A 20,980-nucleotide genomic window follows, 5' to 3' on the forward strand; every position below is an offset into this window, starting at 1 on the left:
ACACCTGCCGGTCTGCACATAAAGAAGGACAATAAAATGTGACGGGGGGATAATAACATGTGTGACTGTGTATAAAAGAATTGTTGCTAAACCATTTTAGCAACGCTAAAAAAAAATCCCTCATCTTATCAGAGCGCTTCTTTTAAATTAAATGTCCCTAATTAAAGCCGTATTTGGGCGCTTTCTCTCATGTCGCCCCCCGCCCCTCTCCCCCTTTAGAACAAAACCAAATCTCCTCCTTTCTCCTCCCTCCTTCTTTTCTCCTATCCAGATCCCTCCTCACGTAGTGTGTTGTTCATAACACCAAGCATCATGTCCGTGACCAGGATCACAACCAGACCTGGATAGAAAACAATAACTACTTCGGGGAAAGTCGCACTTTTGGGGGCCGAAAGCGGCGCCATTTGGAGCCAAACGCGCAGACAGTCTGCAGACAGCTGCTGCTGCTGCACCGGGGGAGCTGGAGGTGCTGCTGGAGCTCCACGCTGTGACTCACCGGTGCGCAGAGGTTCACACACACACAAGCAGATGCTTTTTCCGTCTTTAAAATAAGAGCAAATCAAAGCTGCATCTTCACCGGTAAGCGGGGTCACCTTGACTGGGATCTATGGGAAGACTGGAGCACAGGTTTTCTCCTCTTCCTCGTGTCGGTGGAGAGGAAGCGCAGCAGGCTCCCATTCGGGATTTATTCTTGTAATAAATTCACACTTTCCCAAAAAAAAAAAAAAAACATTTTTTATTTTTTTATTTTTTGGGGTGGAGGTGGACTGAACCTGTTCACCTGGACGCTCTTCAGCTCGGTAAGTGGATGTGCGTATTTGTCCGTCTTGTAAACTGAAGAAGCTCATTTATACCTGAGCTGCTCTAACAGGTGTTTTTTTTTTTAATAACTGATCACCGCTTCTTTTTCAGACAGCTTGTGTTTAATTTGGACGTCTTTTTTTTTATTTTTCTAAACAAGTTACCTCTCTCTGAAAGAATAAAAACCCCTCCGGATTGTTTTCTGTTACCTGACATCACCTTGACCCTGACATTTGTCATTCAGGAGCTAAAACGGATCGTTGATGAAGATGCTGATCGCACTATTAATTTATGAAGAGAATAAAATTAAAATAAAGTTTTTATAAGCTTTTTTTTATTTCTTTCTTCCATTCTTTTTTCTATTTTTTTTTTTTGGCTTTATATATTTATGCTATTTTAGAATTTTAAACATTTGCTGGTTATGATAATCGTGAATCTCTAACTGAGCATTGAGCCAAAAATGATTAGAATTAGTTATTATTAAATTGTAAAATGAATGCTTCTGATGTGCAGATATTTTATTACATCTTGTAGATTTCAACCTAAACTTGTAAGGCGGACAGAGTCCTTGTCCAGATTGATGATCTCTTTTTATTTGTTGTTCGGGGGGGTTAAAGATTCCTTTCATCTACACTTCACCTTCTCCTCTCTGATCGCCTAAAGTGATTTTTTTTAGGGGGAGGAGGAGAAGAAACGAAAGAAAGAAAGAAAGAAAGAAAAGTAACCAGGCTTTCTTGACTCTGGCTCAGGGTCTCTGGGAGTGATGGCGGCGTCTGCACCCTCCTCCTCCTCCTCTTCCTCCGGCGCCGGAGCGGATCCCAACTCGACAAATTTACGGCCGCCGGGCTCAAGTAGGTCCATCACCGATAAAATGCTATTTTCACTTGTGCTATTTACTTTGCGGCCATCGCCATTAATCATCTTCGTCGATGGGGGGGCTGTGGGGGGAGGTGGGGGGTTGAGGGAGGGAGGACGGGCGGGGGGGTGACAACATGCGGACCCCCTCTGTTCCTGCTGACAGACAGCTAAACATACCCTACAGTCATTACATGTTTTTTTTAGAATGAGTTAAAAATAAAAATTTTTATAAAGAATGTCCTTATATATATATATATATATATATATATATATATATATATATATATATATATATATATATATATATATATATATATATATCTTCCTGACTACCAGTAGTTCATTTTTGTCCTCTGTAGAGGACATTTAGGGCTTTTCAATGATACCACATGTGAAGGGGTGGGACTTTTGTACGTACCTTTTTCTAATTCATAAAAATGGTGTTTATCAGTATATATATATATATATATATATATATATATATATATATATATATATATATATATATATATATATATATATATATATATATATATAATTGTCGCGCTCTTGCATTGAGTGCCCCGCATGGAAGAAAACAATTGAGAATTGGCCCTGAAGTGCTCGCTAATTCAGTCACATTAAATGGACTCTAATGGCTTTCATGATCATTGTAGTCGTCATTCTAGCAGGAACACAGAGCGACCACTCAGCCGCGCCGGCCCGGCTTTTCACTGTCTGTCGCTTGGAGCCTTTCCAAAATAATAATTACATATTGAATAAAGGGAGCAATAAACTTACGTATTGAATTATTTAATAGATATATGAAAAAAGAGAATGTAATCTATTGTATGAATTTAAAAAAAAGATTGATTTTTGTCTTTTTTTTTTTTTTTTTTTGCTGTCAACTGATATGTCTGATTAAAAGCGATAATTATACCTTATTAGGCCCGTGATTTCTCTGTTTTCTTTCCGTCCTTCTGCAGCCTAAATGTTTTTTATGCTCTGAATCCTGTGGCCATTTGCACATCTGCTCATTTAGGTGTTCTCCTTCCTGATGTGCCTCCAGCTTGAGAAAAATCTCTTCAAGTGCGCTGAGCAGTGGGGGCAATGATCTATCTAATGGTCCAAGGCAAGGGTTAAATTGGGATGCTGGAATTGGAATGATCCCCCCCCCCCCCCCCCCCCCAATACCTCCTCTCCCTCCCATCCCCTTTCCTCTTCTCCCTGAAATCGCATGCTACTGAGAATTTCGCTTTTGCCTCCCCTCCAAGGTGCCCCATCCCCTCTGAGGCTGGAAGCCCTTGATAACGCAGTAATTCTCTATCTGTCACCAAGCAGCCGGCTGATGTCTGCAGAAGTACCGTTCGCCTTTTTTTTAACCAGCATCTTTTCACTCTATTAGACCAGTAGGCTACAGCGGACTTAAACGTCTAATTAATGTGGAAGGCCCGTGGATGATGAATGGGTGACGCACGGTTAACCATGCAGACTAATCCAGACAAATACTGTTTATATATATATATATATATATATATATATATATATATATATATATGCTGCATCACTGTCTCTCATGCACGTCTCCAGAAACAAAGCAAAACCAAAAACATTCAATATATTGTTTTGTTTTGTTTTATTTATTTATTTTTTGTTTAGGTTATGATGCGTGGTGTGGAGTAGCTCATGGATGTACAAGAAAATTAGGCATGAAGATCTGTGGTAAGTTTATATGTGTATGTATATTTCTGAATGTTATCCTGTAAATTGTTTGCCGTTAAAATAACAGCAATAAAGTGTGAATTTCACTGCAGCTCTTGTATTTTAAGTTTTGCAGGGAGCCACCAGTGCTGCTGTCACACAACAGCACAAATCCAATAACAATAACTCTTACTGCTATCTAAAATACAACATAATTTTTTACAGTGCTCCAGAAGTTTATGGTCAGTCATGTTATGGCTGTACCTATGCATTAATTACAGGAGCATCATTGGCTCTGGTAAAAGAAATTATGGAATGATAATCAAAATTTTCCGCTCTAGCCTGTTTTTTATCAGTGTGTAATGCTCCCCATTTTCTATTTTGGTCATTATTTTTAAATTACAGTAACCATTGTAAATCTACATCATCGAGATAAAAATTGATTGTGCACTATATAGCTGCTGGATATACTATAATTTTACTCTTATAAACCACTTTCTCTGCAGGAACAGAACACACATATGTTTGTTATTTTAACCCTAATTATAAATGCAACAATTTACTGTTAAAATGACAAAAAAAAGGTTTACAGTGCAAGGAGAGATTGCAATGCAGATGCAAATAATCCCCCTGTAACCGCTGAATTTTTACCTTACTGTTGAGTTAATGTTAAACCATATTAGCTCATGTAAAAAAAAAAACTCCAATCAAATAAAAATAAAAACAATGATTGAAAAAACTAAAGTAATTCCAGAAACATGTTTCGTCCTCCAATATTACTGACATTTAACTTACAGTAAACAATACATTTCAAATCTACATCAATATGATGTTTGCAAACTATACAACCCAAACCTGCTGAGAACAGTTTTACTGTGAAAATCTCCAGCTTCACATATTGCTTCCATAGTAAGGAGTTGTTGTGAATGTACTAATTTACAGTTAAATCAACAAAACATGTTTTAGAGTGTAAGTAAACGACAAGGCTTCAGTTTTCTGTGTTTGACAGCATGTTTTGCATCCTCCATGACATCAGTGCACTGTTGTCTGCAGGACTAAGATTTCTATTTTGAAAAAATGTGTAATTAAAAATTAGTTTTTAATTTTTTTTCTCTCTTAAATTGTCACCACATTTTAAATCCAACCGGCAGTGGAAAAGCCTCATCAGAGGTCATCATGTCCCCCTCCTCCTGTGCGGGAACAAACGAAAGAGGGAAATGATCTGGGATGGATTTTCCAATTTCCACTTGGAGAGTCTATTTTCATTCTCACTCCGGCCAACCAAGGACGAGCTGACATCCACCATAATGTTGAATATCACGCATCAGTGGGCAGCGCAGCTTTCTGCTTTGTTCCGCTTTCTGCTGCGAGTATTTAATTATAGTAGTTTAACCGCAACACGACGAAAGAAGCAAAAAAAAAAAAGTAAACAATAAAAAGTAAACAATAATATCTTAGGTAAAAATGATGCCGGCCTTTGAAATTTCTCTTGTTATCCCGATAAGGCTCCTTTATCAGCGCGGCCTGCTGAAAGGCGCTCCTGCATGTGGTTTATTCTCACATCGGCTCTTGAGCTCCTTTTCTGCCCACCGCTGTGAAAAATCTCACGCTTTAATGGGGATTTACAGCCTGTACATGACAGCGATTTGTTTTTGCTTGGCTGGAGTTTGGTGCTGATGTCATCGCCGGCTTCACCTTCCAGATCCCCCCTTCTTCTCCCCCCACCTCCAGCCTATAAATAGGGAACGGATGGCTCCCTTTACTCATAAAAAACAGACCGAGACGATACGGTGCATCCCCCCCGGGGGGAACAGAGGGGATTAGATAATTAAAAAAGAAAACACTTATCCCTGAGCTTTTATTTTTATTTTTTTTTCCTTCTTTTTTTTTTTTTTTTTTTTTTTACAAACATGTTTGGGCAGTGTGGTCATCCTCTGGACCCATCTCCTTCTTGTAAACGTTTAGGATTTCTGCAGAAGAACAACAGTCTGGAGGAGAGGAGCAGGATTGTGAGCTCCCTGAAGGAGCGCACGGCCCAGAACCTCATGGCCTGCGATAACGCCGGAGGAGACGCGCGTTTCAGGCGGACAGAGACAGACTTCTCCAACCTGTACGCCAGAGGTAGGCTTCGGGAAACGCTAGGATTTTTGAAACAAATTCAACTTTAAGACTTGTTGCCGTTGGTGGAGAAGTGGATTTGTGATGAAATACCGAAATAATAATAATAATATATATATTTTTTAAAAAGCACGCTTAATGAAATTTGTGTTAAATGCAATTCTTCATTGAATTTTGCAACGGAAGTTGATTCATAGCGAAGTGCAAATTAAACACAGAGTAAATTTGAGCGTCCAGAGTGATGTTGCTGCTGACGATCGAGATTTGATTGATATCAGTTATCGTTAATAATGTTCTCGATTCATAGCTGCAGACTTTTGCTGACGTATTGAAAATTCTTGGATTGTAACATTGCAATAACAAAAAACTAAAAACTGTGGCATACATTTGAATTTGATTTTTTGATTTTTTTTATTCTGATACTAATAAATAAATCCAGTTCAGACGTCACATAATTAGTCAAAAATGTTCTGGAACTATCAGAAAAATATTTAATCATGGACAAGACAAATTTAGCCTTTCTACAAAAGTGGCAAGAAGCAGCATTTGTTGAGAGAAAGCTATAAATCCTGTTTGCTTCGAAACATGAATAGGACACAACAAACGTGGAAGAAGGCGCTCCGATTGTACAAAAGTTGAACTTTTTGTTGCATAACTGACACTATAGTCATGGCACAAACTAACAATGAATGTCACTTTGAGAGCACTATCAACATGGTGGTGGTGGCAGCATCATGCTGTGGGGACTTTTTTTCTTCGTGAGTGGGAACAGGGAAGGTGAGTTGGATGGGAAGATGGATGTGGCCTAATAAAGGTAGTCCTGGAAGAAATCAGGTCGAACAGCAAAAGACTGGGGTGAATGTTCTTAAAGGAGCCATGCATGATTTACTAGCTTTTCAACTGAAAGACACAAATTCAGCAGAAATTTGGGGATGCAAATTTGTAAAAGGCCGGAGATCCTTTTACCGGATGGTGAAATGTATATGGCGGAATCTGAATTTGCCTGCATATTGAACTGATTAGGTATTTCCATAAAGATGATGATATTTATTGTGGACTGAATTGAACCCTTTCCCATTTTTGCAGATCTGTTACCATCAAAGAATGGAGAGGAGACGACCTTGCAGTTCCTGCTGGAGGTCGTGGAAATCCTCACCAGCTACGTCAGGAAAACCTTTGACAGATCCACCAAGGTCCTGGACTTCCACCATCCTCACCAGCTGCTGGAGGGTATGGAGGGCTTCAACCTGGAGCTCTCCGACCAGCCCGAGTCTCTGGAGCAGATCCTGGTGGACTGCAGGGACACTCTGAAATATGGAGTGAGAACAGGTAGGAGGCCCGAGAACTGCAGCCGGGTCGATAGCTTGCATTAATTCACAGGCGCCTCTTTATCACCCGCAGGCCACCCCAGGTTCTTTAACCAGCTGTCCACTGGATTAGACATCGTGGGCTTGGCGGGAGAGTGGCTCACCTCCACAGCCAACACTAATATGTGAGTACAGTTGGGATAAATCACACACTGTATTTGTTCCCATTTGCTTTCCAATGGTCCATGAAGAGGGGACATTATCAGCTGGAGGAATAGTTGAAGTGACGGACAGTAATTACTGTCTCCCGCTGAAGAAAACCCCAGAACTCCCTAATGGACTGTCAGTCAAGCAAGGAGATAAAAGAACACAAACGAGGACATTAGTGCAGCTACGCCCCTGCACTGTTGTCGATACCGGCCTGTGCTTATAAGAGGTGGGCGCATAATTCAACCCTGCAGGCAAACTAAATTGCATATTGATTAGCGTTCACAGTTTACATGGTGTCTTTGTTTCATGTTATGCCAGTTCCTGTGACATAACAAAATGGAAAGAAACAACCTCGGCTCACTTTGAGCCACGCGTACACAGTGTGAGCAGCAGCATCCCCGGGTCTCTGTGGGAAGGTTCTGTCCTGCAATAAATCATTTTCATACTAACTACCTTCGTTTTGTGCGACTGTCAGTCACAGATTCCTTGATTTAGCTACGCCGGCGGTCATAATGGTGGATGCATTTTGCAGCAGTGTACCTCATAAACAGTCACAGGCCAGAGTATGACTGTGGAGATAACGCCAGCTCAGGGTTCTCAGAGTTCCTACAGCCTGAGATCAATACCATAAACCAGAGATTTATGCCTCTATTGTTCACCCTTTACAACTTTAGCACCCTGATCGCTAAATCAAACTATCAACTACTGTACGGTGTAAAACTGAAACAAAGGACTTGCGGAGGAAGTAAGAATGAAAAGTTTTATATTTTGCCCATAAAATGATAATAATAATAATAAAAAAGAAACAAAATACTAAAGTAGTTCTGCAGAAATGATTCTCACCCATTGGATATTTTATTCATTTGGTGACTTTAGACAAAAAGCAGACTGTAACACATGGTTGACACAAAAAGAGATACTTAAGATATAACAACCTATTTTTGTCTTAAACAATAAAAGATCTTTAGTTAATCAGCTCCTTACTCTTGATTAACGATTAGTTATAAACCATAAATAATGATAGATTAAGTGTCTTGAGATAGAAAAAATGGATTTTCTTTTATAGTAATTAACATTCTATGAAACAAGACACCAAATCTTTATCAGTTTATCACGGTAAAGCCATAAATTAAAATTTTTTTCCCCACTTAAAAAAAAGGTGAATTGTAGGAGAGTTGTGCGACTAAGAGTACTAAGAATGATTTGCAGAGCTTCCCACAACACAGTATTTTACATTGTGAGTGGTGTGTTCGCAGTAATGTGCTGCATTTTTCATCAACACATCATGTTGTGCATGTGAGCCAGAAAGTGCAGTTTAATTTTCCCCAGAACTTCTTGTCATATTTGCTTTATCCACTACATGGTTTGTGAAAAGTCTTACGTCTTTTAACAAAGTCTATCCTTCTTGAAATCTTCCATGAAAGACCAGAGTTGTGGTTTTGTCAACAGAACTCAACAAAACCGCTGTGTTTTTACCAGAATTAAGTCAAACATAGATGAACTAATTACTTGATTTCTAAACGTAGTTGATTGCGCTGGATTTTATTTAGGAGTACCAGAGTAAAGTGGGCTAAATACAAATCACACGTTACAGATTTATATCAGCAAGAAATCTTGAAAACCTCAAAACAAACTCTTTCCTTTATACAACCATTAACGTCTCTATTAGATGAAATTTCTATGAGAGATATTGATAGATTGGTTATGATGTGACAAGTTGCAGAAAATATATTTAATTTTTTAAGGCAGTGCACTTCAGTAACCATTGTGTAATGCAATTTATCTGCTTAAAGTAAACACCTGCATCCAGTTTTACAGATGCTAAAACGTAAGGGGAAAAAAAGTCATATGACTGGCATGAAATCAGACTACGGAGTTTGTAGTCTTAATGTGACAAAATGTGAATATTTTCAAACATAATGATCATTTTGCAGCACACTCTCTGCTTTTATTCTTGATAAGCTGAGAATAATATTATAAATCTCTTTCAAACCTTAAAAACTGTCCCATCTTTTCTCAGTTGTAACATCCCTGCTAACCTGCCTGAGGTTTTCTATGCTCCAATTTACGATTATTAATTACTCCATCACTTCTAATTATCCCAGATAAATATCGACTGACACTAATAGACTGACAATCACATTCTGCTCTTTCATAAGCAGAGTAACTGTGGCCTGTCTGCAGGAATGAGTGCGGCGAAATTAATGCGACTTGTTTGCTTTTGGTCTGCACATTCGCCTCTGCTGAAGATGATGAGCCACACTGCAGATGTAATGCAATCTTCCTCAGATTCATTTTTACTTGCTTTGCATGAACGGACGGTACACTTATGTAATTAGAGTGTCACTGGTCTGGAAAAGATGGATTAGTCTGCCAGTACTGTAATTCCAAATTGACTGTGTCGCAGAGAGGCTTCACAATGCGTGGCTCGTTTGAACAAGCCCCATATGCTCTGAGGAGATAAAAGAAATTCATGGAAGTCTTTGGAGAACAAAGCACCACCTTATTGTTATCAGTTCTGCACAATTTTAACCAAATGGTGCATTTTAAAGAGAGAAAAGCAGCAATAAAACGGCTTCTATTCATCAGATTTTAAGTGTCTTTGAAAACTCCGAATTTGTGACGTTTAGTTGAGTTTATTTAACCTGGATAAAAACAGCTTTTGTTAGTTACATTAAGTTAATTAAGTCAATATATTTGCATTATAACAGCATACAACAACAGAAGTATATATGTTTTTGGTTTATTCAACTGTGTTTGGGGGAGAAATAAGAGCTAAAAATGCTGTAAAAAAAAAAAGTGGAATTAGTTTAATAGCTGTTCTACAGTCTGTCTGGAGACAGAGACCTGGGGTTAATGTTAAAGTAAAAGTCTCACGGTTTTGTTTGTCATGGTGCGGTACCGTTTCTCTGATGGCAGTTGTTTTTATCTTAATTACAAAACACATATATATATATATATATATATATATATATATATATATATATATATATATATATATATATATATAGTACAGTTTTTGTCAAATTATTTCTCTGAATATGTTATTTTTTTCAGCAAATTACCTTTTTTTAGTCTATCAATCAATCGATTACTAAAATATTTGACAATTCTTTCAATAATCAGTTCAGAGTGGCAGATCTGAAACGGGTCCTGATAAATGATAGCGACAACTTAAACTTCCCAGGTCGCATCGCTATCTCCTGCAGGGCCTTCTCATTTGCTGTTTTACAGCTGGAGCGCCATTTCAGTACCAGTTTCCTCAGAAAATGGTCTCAGCCATGAGCATTTCAGGAAAGCTTCATTCAGGAACTCAGCACTGATCCGGTGACCTCTGGCAGTCAGTGTCCATTTGAAACCTAAAACAGAGCTGTGTGTTATGCAGGGAAATTCTGGGTTGGGTTTTTTTTTAATCACAAGTAAATGTGACCATTTTGTCTGCTTTAGGTTCACTTATGAGATCGCCCCGGTTTTTGTGCTGATGGAGCAGCTGACGCTCAAGAAGATGAGAGAGATAGTTGGCTGGCCAAACGGAGAGGGAGACGGAATATTTTCTCCAGGTAAAAGGACAACCAAAGAGCTTAAAAAGAACTCAAATCTTGACAAAACAAAGCAAAATTCAGTCCATTGTGCTGCTTGTTATTACAGCATTTGTCAATGTACCCATGTATACGGCCGTTTTGTCTCGGTTCATATTAAATAGCTGAAAATTTGCGCTCTTTTGGTCTCGATAGGTGGCGCTATCTCCAACATGTACAGCGTGATGATTGCCAGATACAAGTCCTTCCCTGAAGTCAAGACCAAAGGCATGGCAGCTGCACCCCGACTGGTGCTCTTCACTTCTGAGCATGTTAGTTCAACACTCCTCCCTGGTCATCTCAGCAATTTAAACATGCTAACCTAAGCTTACAATAAGCTGGATCCGTTCATCTGATGGTGTTTTTGTTCCTGCAGAGCCACTATTCCATCAAGAAAGCAAGTGCAGCTCTGGGCTTTGGAACAGAGAACCTTATCCTATTAAAGACAGATGAGAGGTTTGCTTTGTGTTTCGTATAGTTTAGCAAATTTTTATAATATATGGAATACTGATGCTGGTTTTACTTACAGAGGGAGAGTCATTCCTGCTGATCTGGAGGCAAAAGTAATGGAGGTCATGCAAAAGGTAAAAATAGACCTCTGACAACATCTCACCAATCAGCTTTTTTCCCTCCTTCCAGTACTTCCCGTAATCAGAAACACTCATATGAGCTTCAGCTTCGTGTGCCGGAGCAAGACAGGCTACTTTAATGCGACCACTGCTGCTGTCACTTCACATTATGACGCTGCAGCCTTAAAATTTCTCTCCAGGAAGTAATTTCTGTATAAGAAATGAAAGTAGAGTACCAAAAGAGGGAAGCATTAACAGAGAATTTTCTTCTCTGCCCATCTCTTTGATATATAAGTAATAACATGGAGCAAAAAAATCTTGTTACACCGAGTCCTCCGCTTTCTTCTGCTTTTCAGGGGTACGTTCCAATGTTTGTGAACGCCACTGCCGGCACCACTGTCTACGGAGCCTTTGACCCCATCAATGAGATCGCAGACATCTGTGAGAAGTACAACATATGGCTCCATGTAGATGTAAGGGAATACATCATTTCTACCTTTCGACTAACTAAAGACTACAAGTCTGTCATCCGTTGTACAACTTGTATCCAGTGTTTCCAGTGTTATTACAGTGCAGCATGTTGTGCTGTGCAGGGTGCATGGGGAGGAGGCTTGCTGATGTCCAGGAGACACAGACACAAACTGAATGGAGTAGAAAGGTAAAAAAATATCCTGCTTAGGGAACAGCATGTTCAGTACAAAAAAAGGATTGTGTTTGAGGTCTTAAAAAAAAAAAACTGAACTGACTGAAAAATCTGCCTAGTATACCCATGACATGTCACTAGTTCATTGCACCAAGAAATATTTTTAAAAAGTACATAAAGTAATGGTTTTTTTTGTGGTTGTTTTTAAGTATGATGAATATGCTACTAAACTGAGGGAACCCCAAATATCTTATCATGCAAAGATCAAAATCAGGATTCAATCTCGAAACGCCCCTTGTGATTCCCAACACTGCAGGTTCTTCCTCTTCATTTGACAAGTATACCATTAGTCACTCTGGCTGAAATTACATATTTATATGTTTTCAGTTTGCTGCTTGTCTTTGCAGACTAGGCACACTCGAGCCCTCACAGAGATGTGTTTACCGTTTCCATATGTGTGCAGGGCGAACTCAGTCACCTGGAACCCTCACAAGATGATGGGAGTGCCACTGCAGTGCTCTGCCATTCTGGTCAGAGAGAGGGTACGTCTGTGTCATCGGTGAAGATACAGTGATCAGTGAAGTTGAACACAGCACTCTTTCCTCCTGTTTATCCCTCATCCTCATTGTTGTTCCCACTGCAGGGACTTTTACAAGGCTGCAACTCTATGTGCGCGGGCTACCTGTTCCAGCCAGACAAGCAGTACGACGTCACCTACGACACGGGGGATAAGGCCATTCAGTGCGGACGCCATGTTGATATCTTTAAGTTCTGGCTCATGTGGAAGGCAAAGGTGAGCAATTATCTGATTCAGCTCACTGTCAGACTCTGACATGTTAAAGAACTGACTGTAATTTCATTTTTTTTTATCCACAAAAAAAGGGAACAGTAGGATTTGAGCAGCATATAGACAAGTGCTTGGATCTGTCGGCGTACCTCTACGACAAAATAAAAAACAGAGAGGGATTTGAGATGGTGTTCAAGTCAGAGGTAAGATCCAAGCGTTTTTCATGCGTCTCTTTCCACAAGAGCGTTGTCAACCTGCGAAATAATGAGGCAATATTCATAACTTACCCCGGTTTCAGCACTGATTAGATCATTTTACTTTGCTGACACAGTAACAAGCTGCACCCGTTCCAAATGTTGTTTTCTCTTATCAGCCGCAGCACACTAATGTCTGCTTCTGGTACATTCCTCCGAGCCTTCGTGGCATGCCTGATGGGAAAGAGAAGCGCGAGAGACTGCACAAGGTAATGGCTCATTAATCTGCAAATTAAGTCTCTTTTCAAACTTCTCTCCTCACATGTGGCTCATTCGTAAAGACACACAGGTAGCAAAGGGGGGGAAAAACAGGCATAATGGTTTACAGTGCCATGCAAAAGAATGCACAGTCTTGTACCTGTCACATTTAATCACATTACTATCACAGATTTTAGTACTGTGAAGCAGAAAGAAAAGAATATATTATTTTTAACTGTTTCAGCACAACATGACCAGAAAATCTTGAAATGCATTCGTATTTACTCCCCCTGTGTCAATACTTCGGATCTTTTTGCGGCACATTTCTACTCCATGATGCTTCAAAACAAAATACCTTGTTTCTGCAATATGCACGATAGGGAACTTGTTTTGGTTTTTAAATTCCTCCAGAAGGCACTGTGCAGAGCAGATTTCTAACTGCACAATATCTGCATCAGGTGGCTCCCAAGATCAAGGCCCTGATGATGGAGTCGGGTACCACCATGGTGAGTTACCAACCACAGGGAGACAAAGTCAACTTCTTTCGCATGGTCATCTCCAACCCTGCAGCCACCAGGTCAGACATCGACTTCCTGGTTGAGGAGATCGAGCGACTGGGCCATGAACTGTGAGAGTCTACTGCAGATTGTGTTCTCCAACATTAACGAGTGCTGCTTTATGTTCCCTTTGTCTTTTCAACAGAGTAACATTTTTTTTGCCTACCAGTATTTTCTGGCAATGCACAATTAACAATAGTGTACCCAGTGTGTTTCTGTCAGTTTTGTCTTTAGCTACGTTGATGTATCTATTGAAAACATTTGCACATCTGACAAAAAAAAAACAAAAAAACAAAACAAAGCACAGTGGCATTCTCGTCTATTATGCAAAGTGGGAATAAACCACAATAAGGTGAATAAATTGAAATGGGGTCATTTTCTGTTTACAAAGAAAATGAAACATTGTTAGAAAAAGAACATTCAGTAACACACATAGCACATTAAATGATTTTAAGATATGAGGTTAAGATAAGACTAAAAAGGAATAAAAATCTGGAGATCTAATCCTTTGCTGTAATTTTTGGTAAGAAAATCATTGACAAGAAATCTAAGACAAGATTTAAAATCTAAACAGAAAGAAAGGAATCCATTAAAATGAGAGCAAGTACACAAAAGATGATGTTTTAAAGATTTGGAAGCAATAATCTCACTCTTTTTATAGAGCAGCATCAATGGTAAAAGTCTGGTTGTAATCGTTTGAACAGCTAAAAACTGCACATCTAGCATTTTCTCTGGATTTCTGGGGAATTTCAGGTCAGGAACAACATTTTAATGGATTAATCAACTTAATTTTACATAAGCAAGGAACATCGTAAGTTTTCATAACTGAGGATTCTAATAAAAGTATTATTTGCAGTAGTGTTGCTATAGAGGGGGACAGGCGTTAAGAGCAGAATTTCTCTCTGTTCTTGTTGATGTAAAAGTTAGTATTGGCACAGCACAGCTTGCTACTGCAGGCAGATAGAAAAGCAACATTTAACCATTTTGTGCTGATAAAATGAGTGAGTGCCCCTCAACGCTGGTGTTGTTGAGGATACTGGTTCAATGCTGGAGGTTCATAGCCACCTGCGTTTGTGCGTTTTCATCAGAAACCAGTACTGAGCGCTAAAAATATTACCCTGTTTTTAGCAATCTGAGACAGGCACAAGCTTCTATTGTAACTGTAGGGGGCGCTGTTTCATACAGAACTATCACATACAGTCCTGTGAAATTGTTTCCCCCATAAGTGATTATTTTCCTTTTTCTTATTGTTCCATTTTTTTCTATATATATTTTAAAGCATATACTTTGCAGGCCCCAAATGAGGTGTGGAGCGTTTTAGAATGTGAATCTTGAAAAAATAAATAATTATTTTTTTTGTGTTCAAAACAAAAATTTTAATTTTTTTTTCAAATAATGTACGATGAAGTAATAAAATTACCAAAAACATGCACAGATGCCATGATGAAAGGACCTCTTTCAACATCTCATATACTGTATACTACCAATTTTTTTAGAATGGAAATGCTGAGAAAAGTTCAATTCATTAGCATTCAGATGTGGATATGTTTAGCAAGTGAATTATACTGAGAAATACTGTAAACGACTATTTATTCAAAAAGTGCTTACATTAAAAATAAGTTGCCTCCCTCCCCTTGTGACTGTAAAGCAGCCACAAAGAATGTCCCTCAATGTTTTATCTGTGTTAAAAATACAATATTCCAATATATTTTCAGACATAGTAGGTAAAATGATAACAGATCTTCACAACATAGACAAAAGCATAAATAACAGAAATGTAAAACATGTAATAGTTATGATCTGTGTTGTATTTATCGAGCCAGTTGGGACGTCATAGCAGCTGCTGCAACCGACTGCAGTGACTTTTGTGTAGATTGTGTTTCATTGCCTCTGTGCCAAATATGTCCTAGAATCACAACGAACCATTTCTATATGTAAATCAAACATTCAGTATACTGTGTGACAGATTATTTGATTTATATAGAGAGACTTTTATTGTGAATAGTATCCTTTGTTTGAAAAAACTCTGCTGTGAAACATGTGCTGGTGTGTTTGTGAACCAAAGAAGGTCTGGGTTGCAGTCATGAATATTGTCACGGAAACGGATTTAACTTTGACTTTAGTGCAAACGTGGAACCATGGCAGAGTCGCTGTGATTCACTGACTGAATGTCATCGAGGTTCTCCGGCAGTCCGGCCGCTGCTGACAAAAAGCACATTACCAAATCATGTTAACGGGGCAGCTTTAAATTTAGAGACACATGATTGTCTGTACTATATAATGTGAAGTGGAGTATAACTATAATATGCAAAATTATGATGAGTACGTGCTTTCTGTAGGCATAATTTTATGTTTTAAAAAAAAAAAACTCTGCGGTTGTTTATCATTAAGCATTTTTGCTTGAAACCAAGTAATGTATTTGCTACTGTACTACGACTGAGTAAACACCTGTACATTCCTGATTTTTGTGGGGATGAAATTTCCCTTGTAGTACTTAATGTGGGCACTTTAACATGACTAAATAACTACTGTATTCACAAAACTAATAAAGACATGAGCTGTAGATCATCTGCAGGCACAGGTATCTGTGGTTTCTTTGAAAGACTCAAGGATCCGATGGGGAAAAAATAAAAAAATGTAACCACAAATGCACTGTGACAGTAAGAGCACAGCTGGGCAATGAAGTATGGGAGAATAGGATGAGGATGAAGAATTTCACAAAATGTAAAGTTTTCAAAAAGTGCCATGGAGAACTGTTGATTCTGCTTTGTGTATATTATGGTAGCTGACATCACAGCAGGCAAAATAACGGTGCAATTAGTCCATATTATAGAAGACAAGAATTTTTTTATATTAGATATTTTTGGATCCTTCTCAAACCGTGCTGTTTGTATTCTTCCATCCGGTTTGTTTCTGTGCATATTTTCCTCTTGTAAAATGAGTAAACACATTATTCAACACAATATATGATGAGTCGGGAGTGAGAATGTGTTGCATTATTCTGCTTGCATCGCCTTAAATAGTGCCACGGTTAGCCAGTGCAGCAGACCGCATGCAGTCTGAACTCACCGTTTGAGCTTACCAAGCCGTTTGAGCTTCATGCGTCTTCGATCAGGTGCTATCTGGAATGATGGTGAATGCATGGACTTGGCTAATTATACAGTGAGTTTTTCTTTGAGGAAGATGCAGCTCAGATGGCTCACCAGCCTATCACAGGATGCTCACTTCCAAGGACCAGTTCATCAGCTAAGGATTTGACCTGTGGATAGAAGCTGGAGCACCCTAGTAGAGCTCATGCATGTGAGTGGAGAAAATGCAGAAAGATCCCAAACCGTGATTTGAATCCAGGACCTTTCAGCTGCGAGATGGAACAGCAAGCAGCTGCAGCTTGCACTGTTCATTTCACGTCTGCTGTCGTCGTTTGCTGAAATGGCAGGTTTTGCAACGTATTATTCAAATATTATCATTGCAAAATAAAGGCTGTGCATGTTAACCTTAACATGTTGAAAATATTATTTCATCTACAGCATCAAATCTTTGGGTTGCATAAAAGTTTGAGTTCTTCATTTAAACATTTTTGGGTCCGTTTTTTTTTTCTTTTTTTTTTCTTTCCAGAACCTCCTCTCAGTCCTGTTAGCACCATTAGTCAGATTAATCACCCCTAAGAGACTTTTTTAAGTGATTGATAATCTTCCATCTGAAATTTCATGAGCCCCCACAGCCATTCTCCTCGTTTCTCCCTTTCCTCACATTTTTTTTGTCATAAAATGCATTCGACTGTGATCTCTTAACATTTACCCCCCCAAAACTCCCGCAGAGCCTATTTCAAGGATCTGCCTCGCTGTGTTTTATCTCGACACACTCACAAAAAGATCGACTGACTGTTTGAGCGGCTCTCCTCCCTTCCTCCACCGGGCCGACGCTATTTCTTTGTTTCATGCTTCAGTGCAGCAATCATTACAGGACCCGGTGTCAATGGAGGCTTTTGTGAAGCTGCAGAAAGCGGAGGGGTGGAGGGAGCGACCACTGAAAATCACCTCTGACTTCCTTCTACAGGGGGAGTCATTTCTGCTTTTTGTTTGGTGCTTTTTGAATGATTGTATCCGTGGAGGTTAAACGTTCCTAAAGCATAATAATGCAGCTAATTTGGAGGCAGCTGCAGGAGAATGTTATGATTGAATGCAAATGGAAAAAGGTTTTATAGCTCCTGCAGTCAGTCACAGTCTGGTGGGTTTTGGAGTCCTAAATCAGTGTTCCATATCAGAGTCAATTAATTCATAATATGTGCCATTAAATCTGTATAATGCTTAATCAAATGTTTAAAAAATAAAAAGCCGCAATATGGAGTTAAAATTAAAATCAGAAAAAGCTTTGAAAAAGGTTTAAACTGTTACTGATGAAAATGCAAATGTGACAATTTAAGAGACAAAAACATGACATTCTTCTGTCACTTTAAACCAAAGTGTTTTGTTTTTTTTACTTAAATCATCTACAAATACATAACAAAAATGGTGACGGATGCTTTCAAAACAGATTCTTTAAACTTTGCCCCATCAACCTGCTGCGGTGTGCAGATAATTTTCCACATGTCCTGTCTCTGGGTGTCAGACTTACCATGTGAAGAAATTGGTTGCCAACATCTTTTCTTTTTTTTTTTATTTGATGACTCCCACCCACCCTCTTCTAATGGCGCCCTGTGCAGCTGCCCATATTAAGCCCTCCAGTGATAGCAGGGCATCTAGTTGTTGCAGCTATTTCTGGATGGCGGCCTGGCTGACTCAGACTGGAAACTTTCTAAAGTGTCTCTGCTCTGGTCTGGTCTCCACACAGATGATTCAGCCCTAATCAAAATAAGTCCAAGACAACGTTCTTTAGATGAGAATAAATGCTTTTTTTTTCCTTTAAAAGACATCAGTTTGGTGGAAACTTTGAGCAAGGTTTCCATATTGAGTCACTGACCATCTTCTCCTCTGCATTCTTATCTTCCCTTCTCTGTCTCTCACTCTCTCTCTCTCTTTCTCTCTCTCTCTCTCTCTCTCTCTCTCTGTCTCAGTATCTCATGAATCCATGGATTTTGTCAGTCCTTCCCTGATGTGCTAAATATATCTCCCGCCTTTGGGAATCACTGCCACATTAGTTTCCTGATAGATACTGACGCTCCCATTGTGTGAGGGAAGTCTAATGAAAAGATGATATTGACTGCAGGCTGCCTGCCAGCCCTTCCCCCTCCTTCATCCTCACGCTGCTCTCACACACAGCTCAGCAGACTAAATGCTTCTCTTTGAATTAGCTTTAACCCTACATTATCATTATTGTTAGCTTTGATAACAGCTTTGCTTGTGAGAGTGCCATGTGCACGAAGAAGAAGAATCATTAGTTAATTCGTCTTTAGGTACTAACATAATTTGAGCATTTTTATGGTTAAACCAAACACTAACTGCACTTGACTCAACACTGATAACCGGATCAATTATAACACCTTAAGGCCTCCATCTGCTAAGCTAATTTTAATTGGTTGCACTTGTCTAAATGGCCTTCTCTTAATGATTACGTGTCCATAGACTGATTAATATTGGTGGAGACTGAATGTTGAGTCGTTGATTAATAACTTGTCCATTTCCTTGCAAATCTAATGTGGCATTTCTTTAAAAAAAAAAAAAAAAGGGCTTCTAGTAAAACATGGGTGGTTTTTTGTGAGGGGAGAAAAGAATATCAGCCTCTGGGCAGATATTCTGCAGCTTACTGACTCCGAAAAACCAAGATTATGTTGGCAGGGGATTGTTATACAGGCTTGATAAAGAAAACAAGCTGTTTTCTGCAGGATCAGTAAGTCATTTCTACTTCCTGTAAAAAAAAAAAAAAAAAACTGAGCAGACTAGGAGGGAAAACATTTGATGTTGTTCAAATTACAATGCCAAAGTTTCCATACTCCATGAACTTTTCCACATTTTGTCCATTTGGAGCCAGACTTCAAGGTATTTTCTTCAGAAAATACCTTGAAGTCTGGTTTTATGTGATGGACCAACACAAAATAAAGTGTAATTACAAAGTGGAAGGAAAATGATACGTGGTTTCAAGGTGAACAAATAAAAATGTGAAAAGTGTTCAACCCCCTATTTTATGATATCTCAAAAAAAAAAAAAAAAAAAATCGAGCATAACCAGCTGCCTTCAGAAGTCAAGTAATTAGTAAATATAGTCCATCTGTGTCTTAACCGGACATTTGGAGCAAAGATGGATCATCTTCTGTTGGTCTTTCATATAAAAACCTAACAAAAAACGGTTAAACTTTATAGCAGCAATGTGAGAAAATGTGGAAAAGTTTAAGTTTATACATAATGTTTATGCATAGTTATAGATGTAGGATTTTATTTAAATCGGATTTGCACTTCTTTTCTCTGCCTCCTTGTGGAGCAGAGAGCAAATACATCAGCATTTATATATTAGACAAAAATATCCTGGACCTCTAAAAGATGTACAGCATTAGTCCACTCAGAGGATATTTTTTTCGCAGGCTGGATTTCTGTGGTTAAAGTGACAAAATAAAATGGTATTACACTTTTTTTTTCTTTTGCAGCTGTAGTTGTAAAATCTTGAGGGAGTGCAGAATAGTAATTTTAGTGCAGCGACCCAGAGCAGTGGTCTTATTGTTTCAAGGCATCACCAAGCAGCTGCTCAACTCTGGAGTTTATTTATCTACAGCTTGAAAGGGTAAGTGTCTCCATGCAAAACACCACAGCACCGCTCTGGAATAACAATGAACGTCTACAGAACTCCTCTTTGAAACTATCGTTAAAAAAGGAAACTTAAAAATGATAGGAAATAGTTTAAAATCCAAGCATTTCTATTTCAGTTGTAAGAAAACAATAAAAAAGGAGTTGCAGTCACTGAATCACTTCACTTGGGAGATGTTTAATTTATTTGAAAACACACATTGCTGGCAAGTCGGTGATCTTTGTTCCTGAAGATGAGCCTCAGTTGCTCAGCAGTTTTTGTTCTCATCCGTTCAAATGTAATTCAATTCAAAACGCTTTGTCGACTCCAAAGGGGAAATCGGCGTTGTTGTGACTCATACAAGTTTATTCAAACAGTTGTAGATCCTGTGACTGCAATCTCCTGAAGAGGTTGCATGTTCAACTCTTTCTGACCTTTACAGATGTCTTCTATGGAAAAACTATTATTCTAGTTTGCTAATTATACCCGAAGCAAGGGGAGCAAATAATTGTTGTTGTTTTTTTTAACCTTTTTCTTTGTATGCCCATTTGTTTTTGTGAAATCTAATTTGTAAATAAGATCTTTCTTTGACAGGGATACATACCCAGCAATTGTTTTTATTTTTTGTTTGTTTGGTTTTCTAGTTTATTTTAGTAAGGTATTGAAACACACACAATGACGCCACTAACTTCTACAGAAACACATGA

General features: G+C 38.8%; 1 protein-coding gene across 1 annotated transcript; it reads left to right on the top strand.

Annotated features, from left to right (window-relative positions):
* The first annotated feature begins 251 nt into the window (after positions 1-251).
* On the top strand, positions 252-16,144 carry gad1a (glutamate decarboxylase 1a). The gene is made up of 17 exons (XM_008399564.3): positions 252-800; positions 1,551-1,652; positions 3,298-3,360; positions 5,305-5,460; positions 6,544-6,786; positions 6,859-6,949; positions 10,422-10,534; positions 10,709-10,824; positions 10,929-11,008; positions 11,082-11,136; positions 11,478-11,594; positions 11,715-11,779; positions 12,228-12,306; positions 12,408-12,557; positions 12,647-12,754; positions 12,925-13,014; positions 13,462-16,144. Exons 2-17 carry the CDS (start codon positions 1,565-1,567, stop codon positions 13,633-13,635), a joined length of 1,788 nt encoding a protein of 595 aa, XP_008397786.2. The 5' UTR covers positions 252-800; positions 1,551-1,564; the 3' UTR covers positions 13,636-16,144.
* The last annotated feature ends 4,836 nt before the right edge of the window (positions 16,145-20,980 follow it).

The sequence above is a fragment of the Poecilia reticulata genome, chromosome 2 (genome assembly GCF_904066995.2).
Source record: "Poecilia reticulata chromosome 2, P_reticulata-male-v2, whole genome shotgun sequence".
Classification (NCBI taxonomy): Eukaryota; Metazoa; Chordata; class Actinopteri; order Cyprinodontiformes; family Poeciliidae; genus Poecilia; species Poecilia reticulata.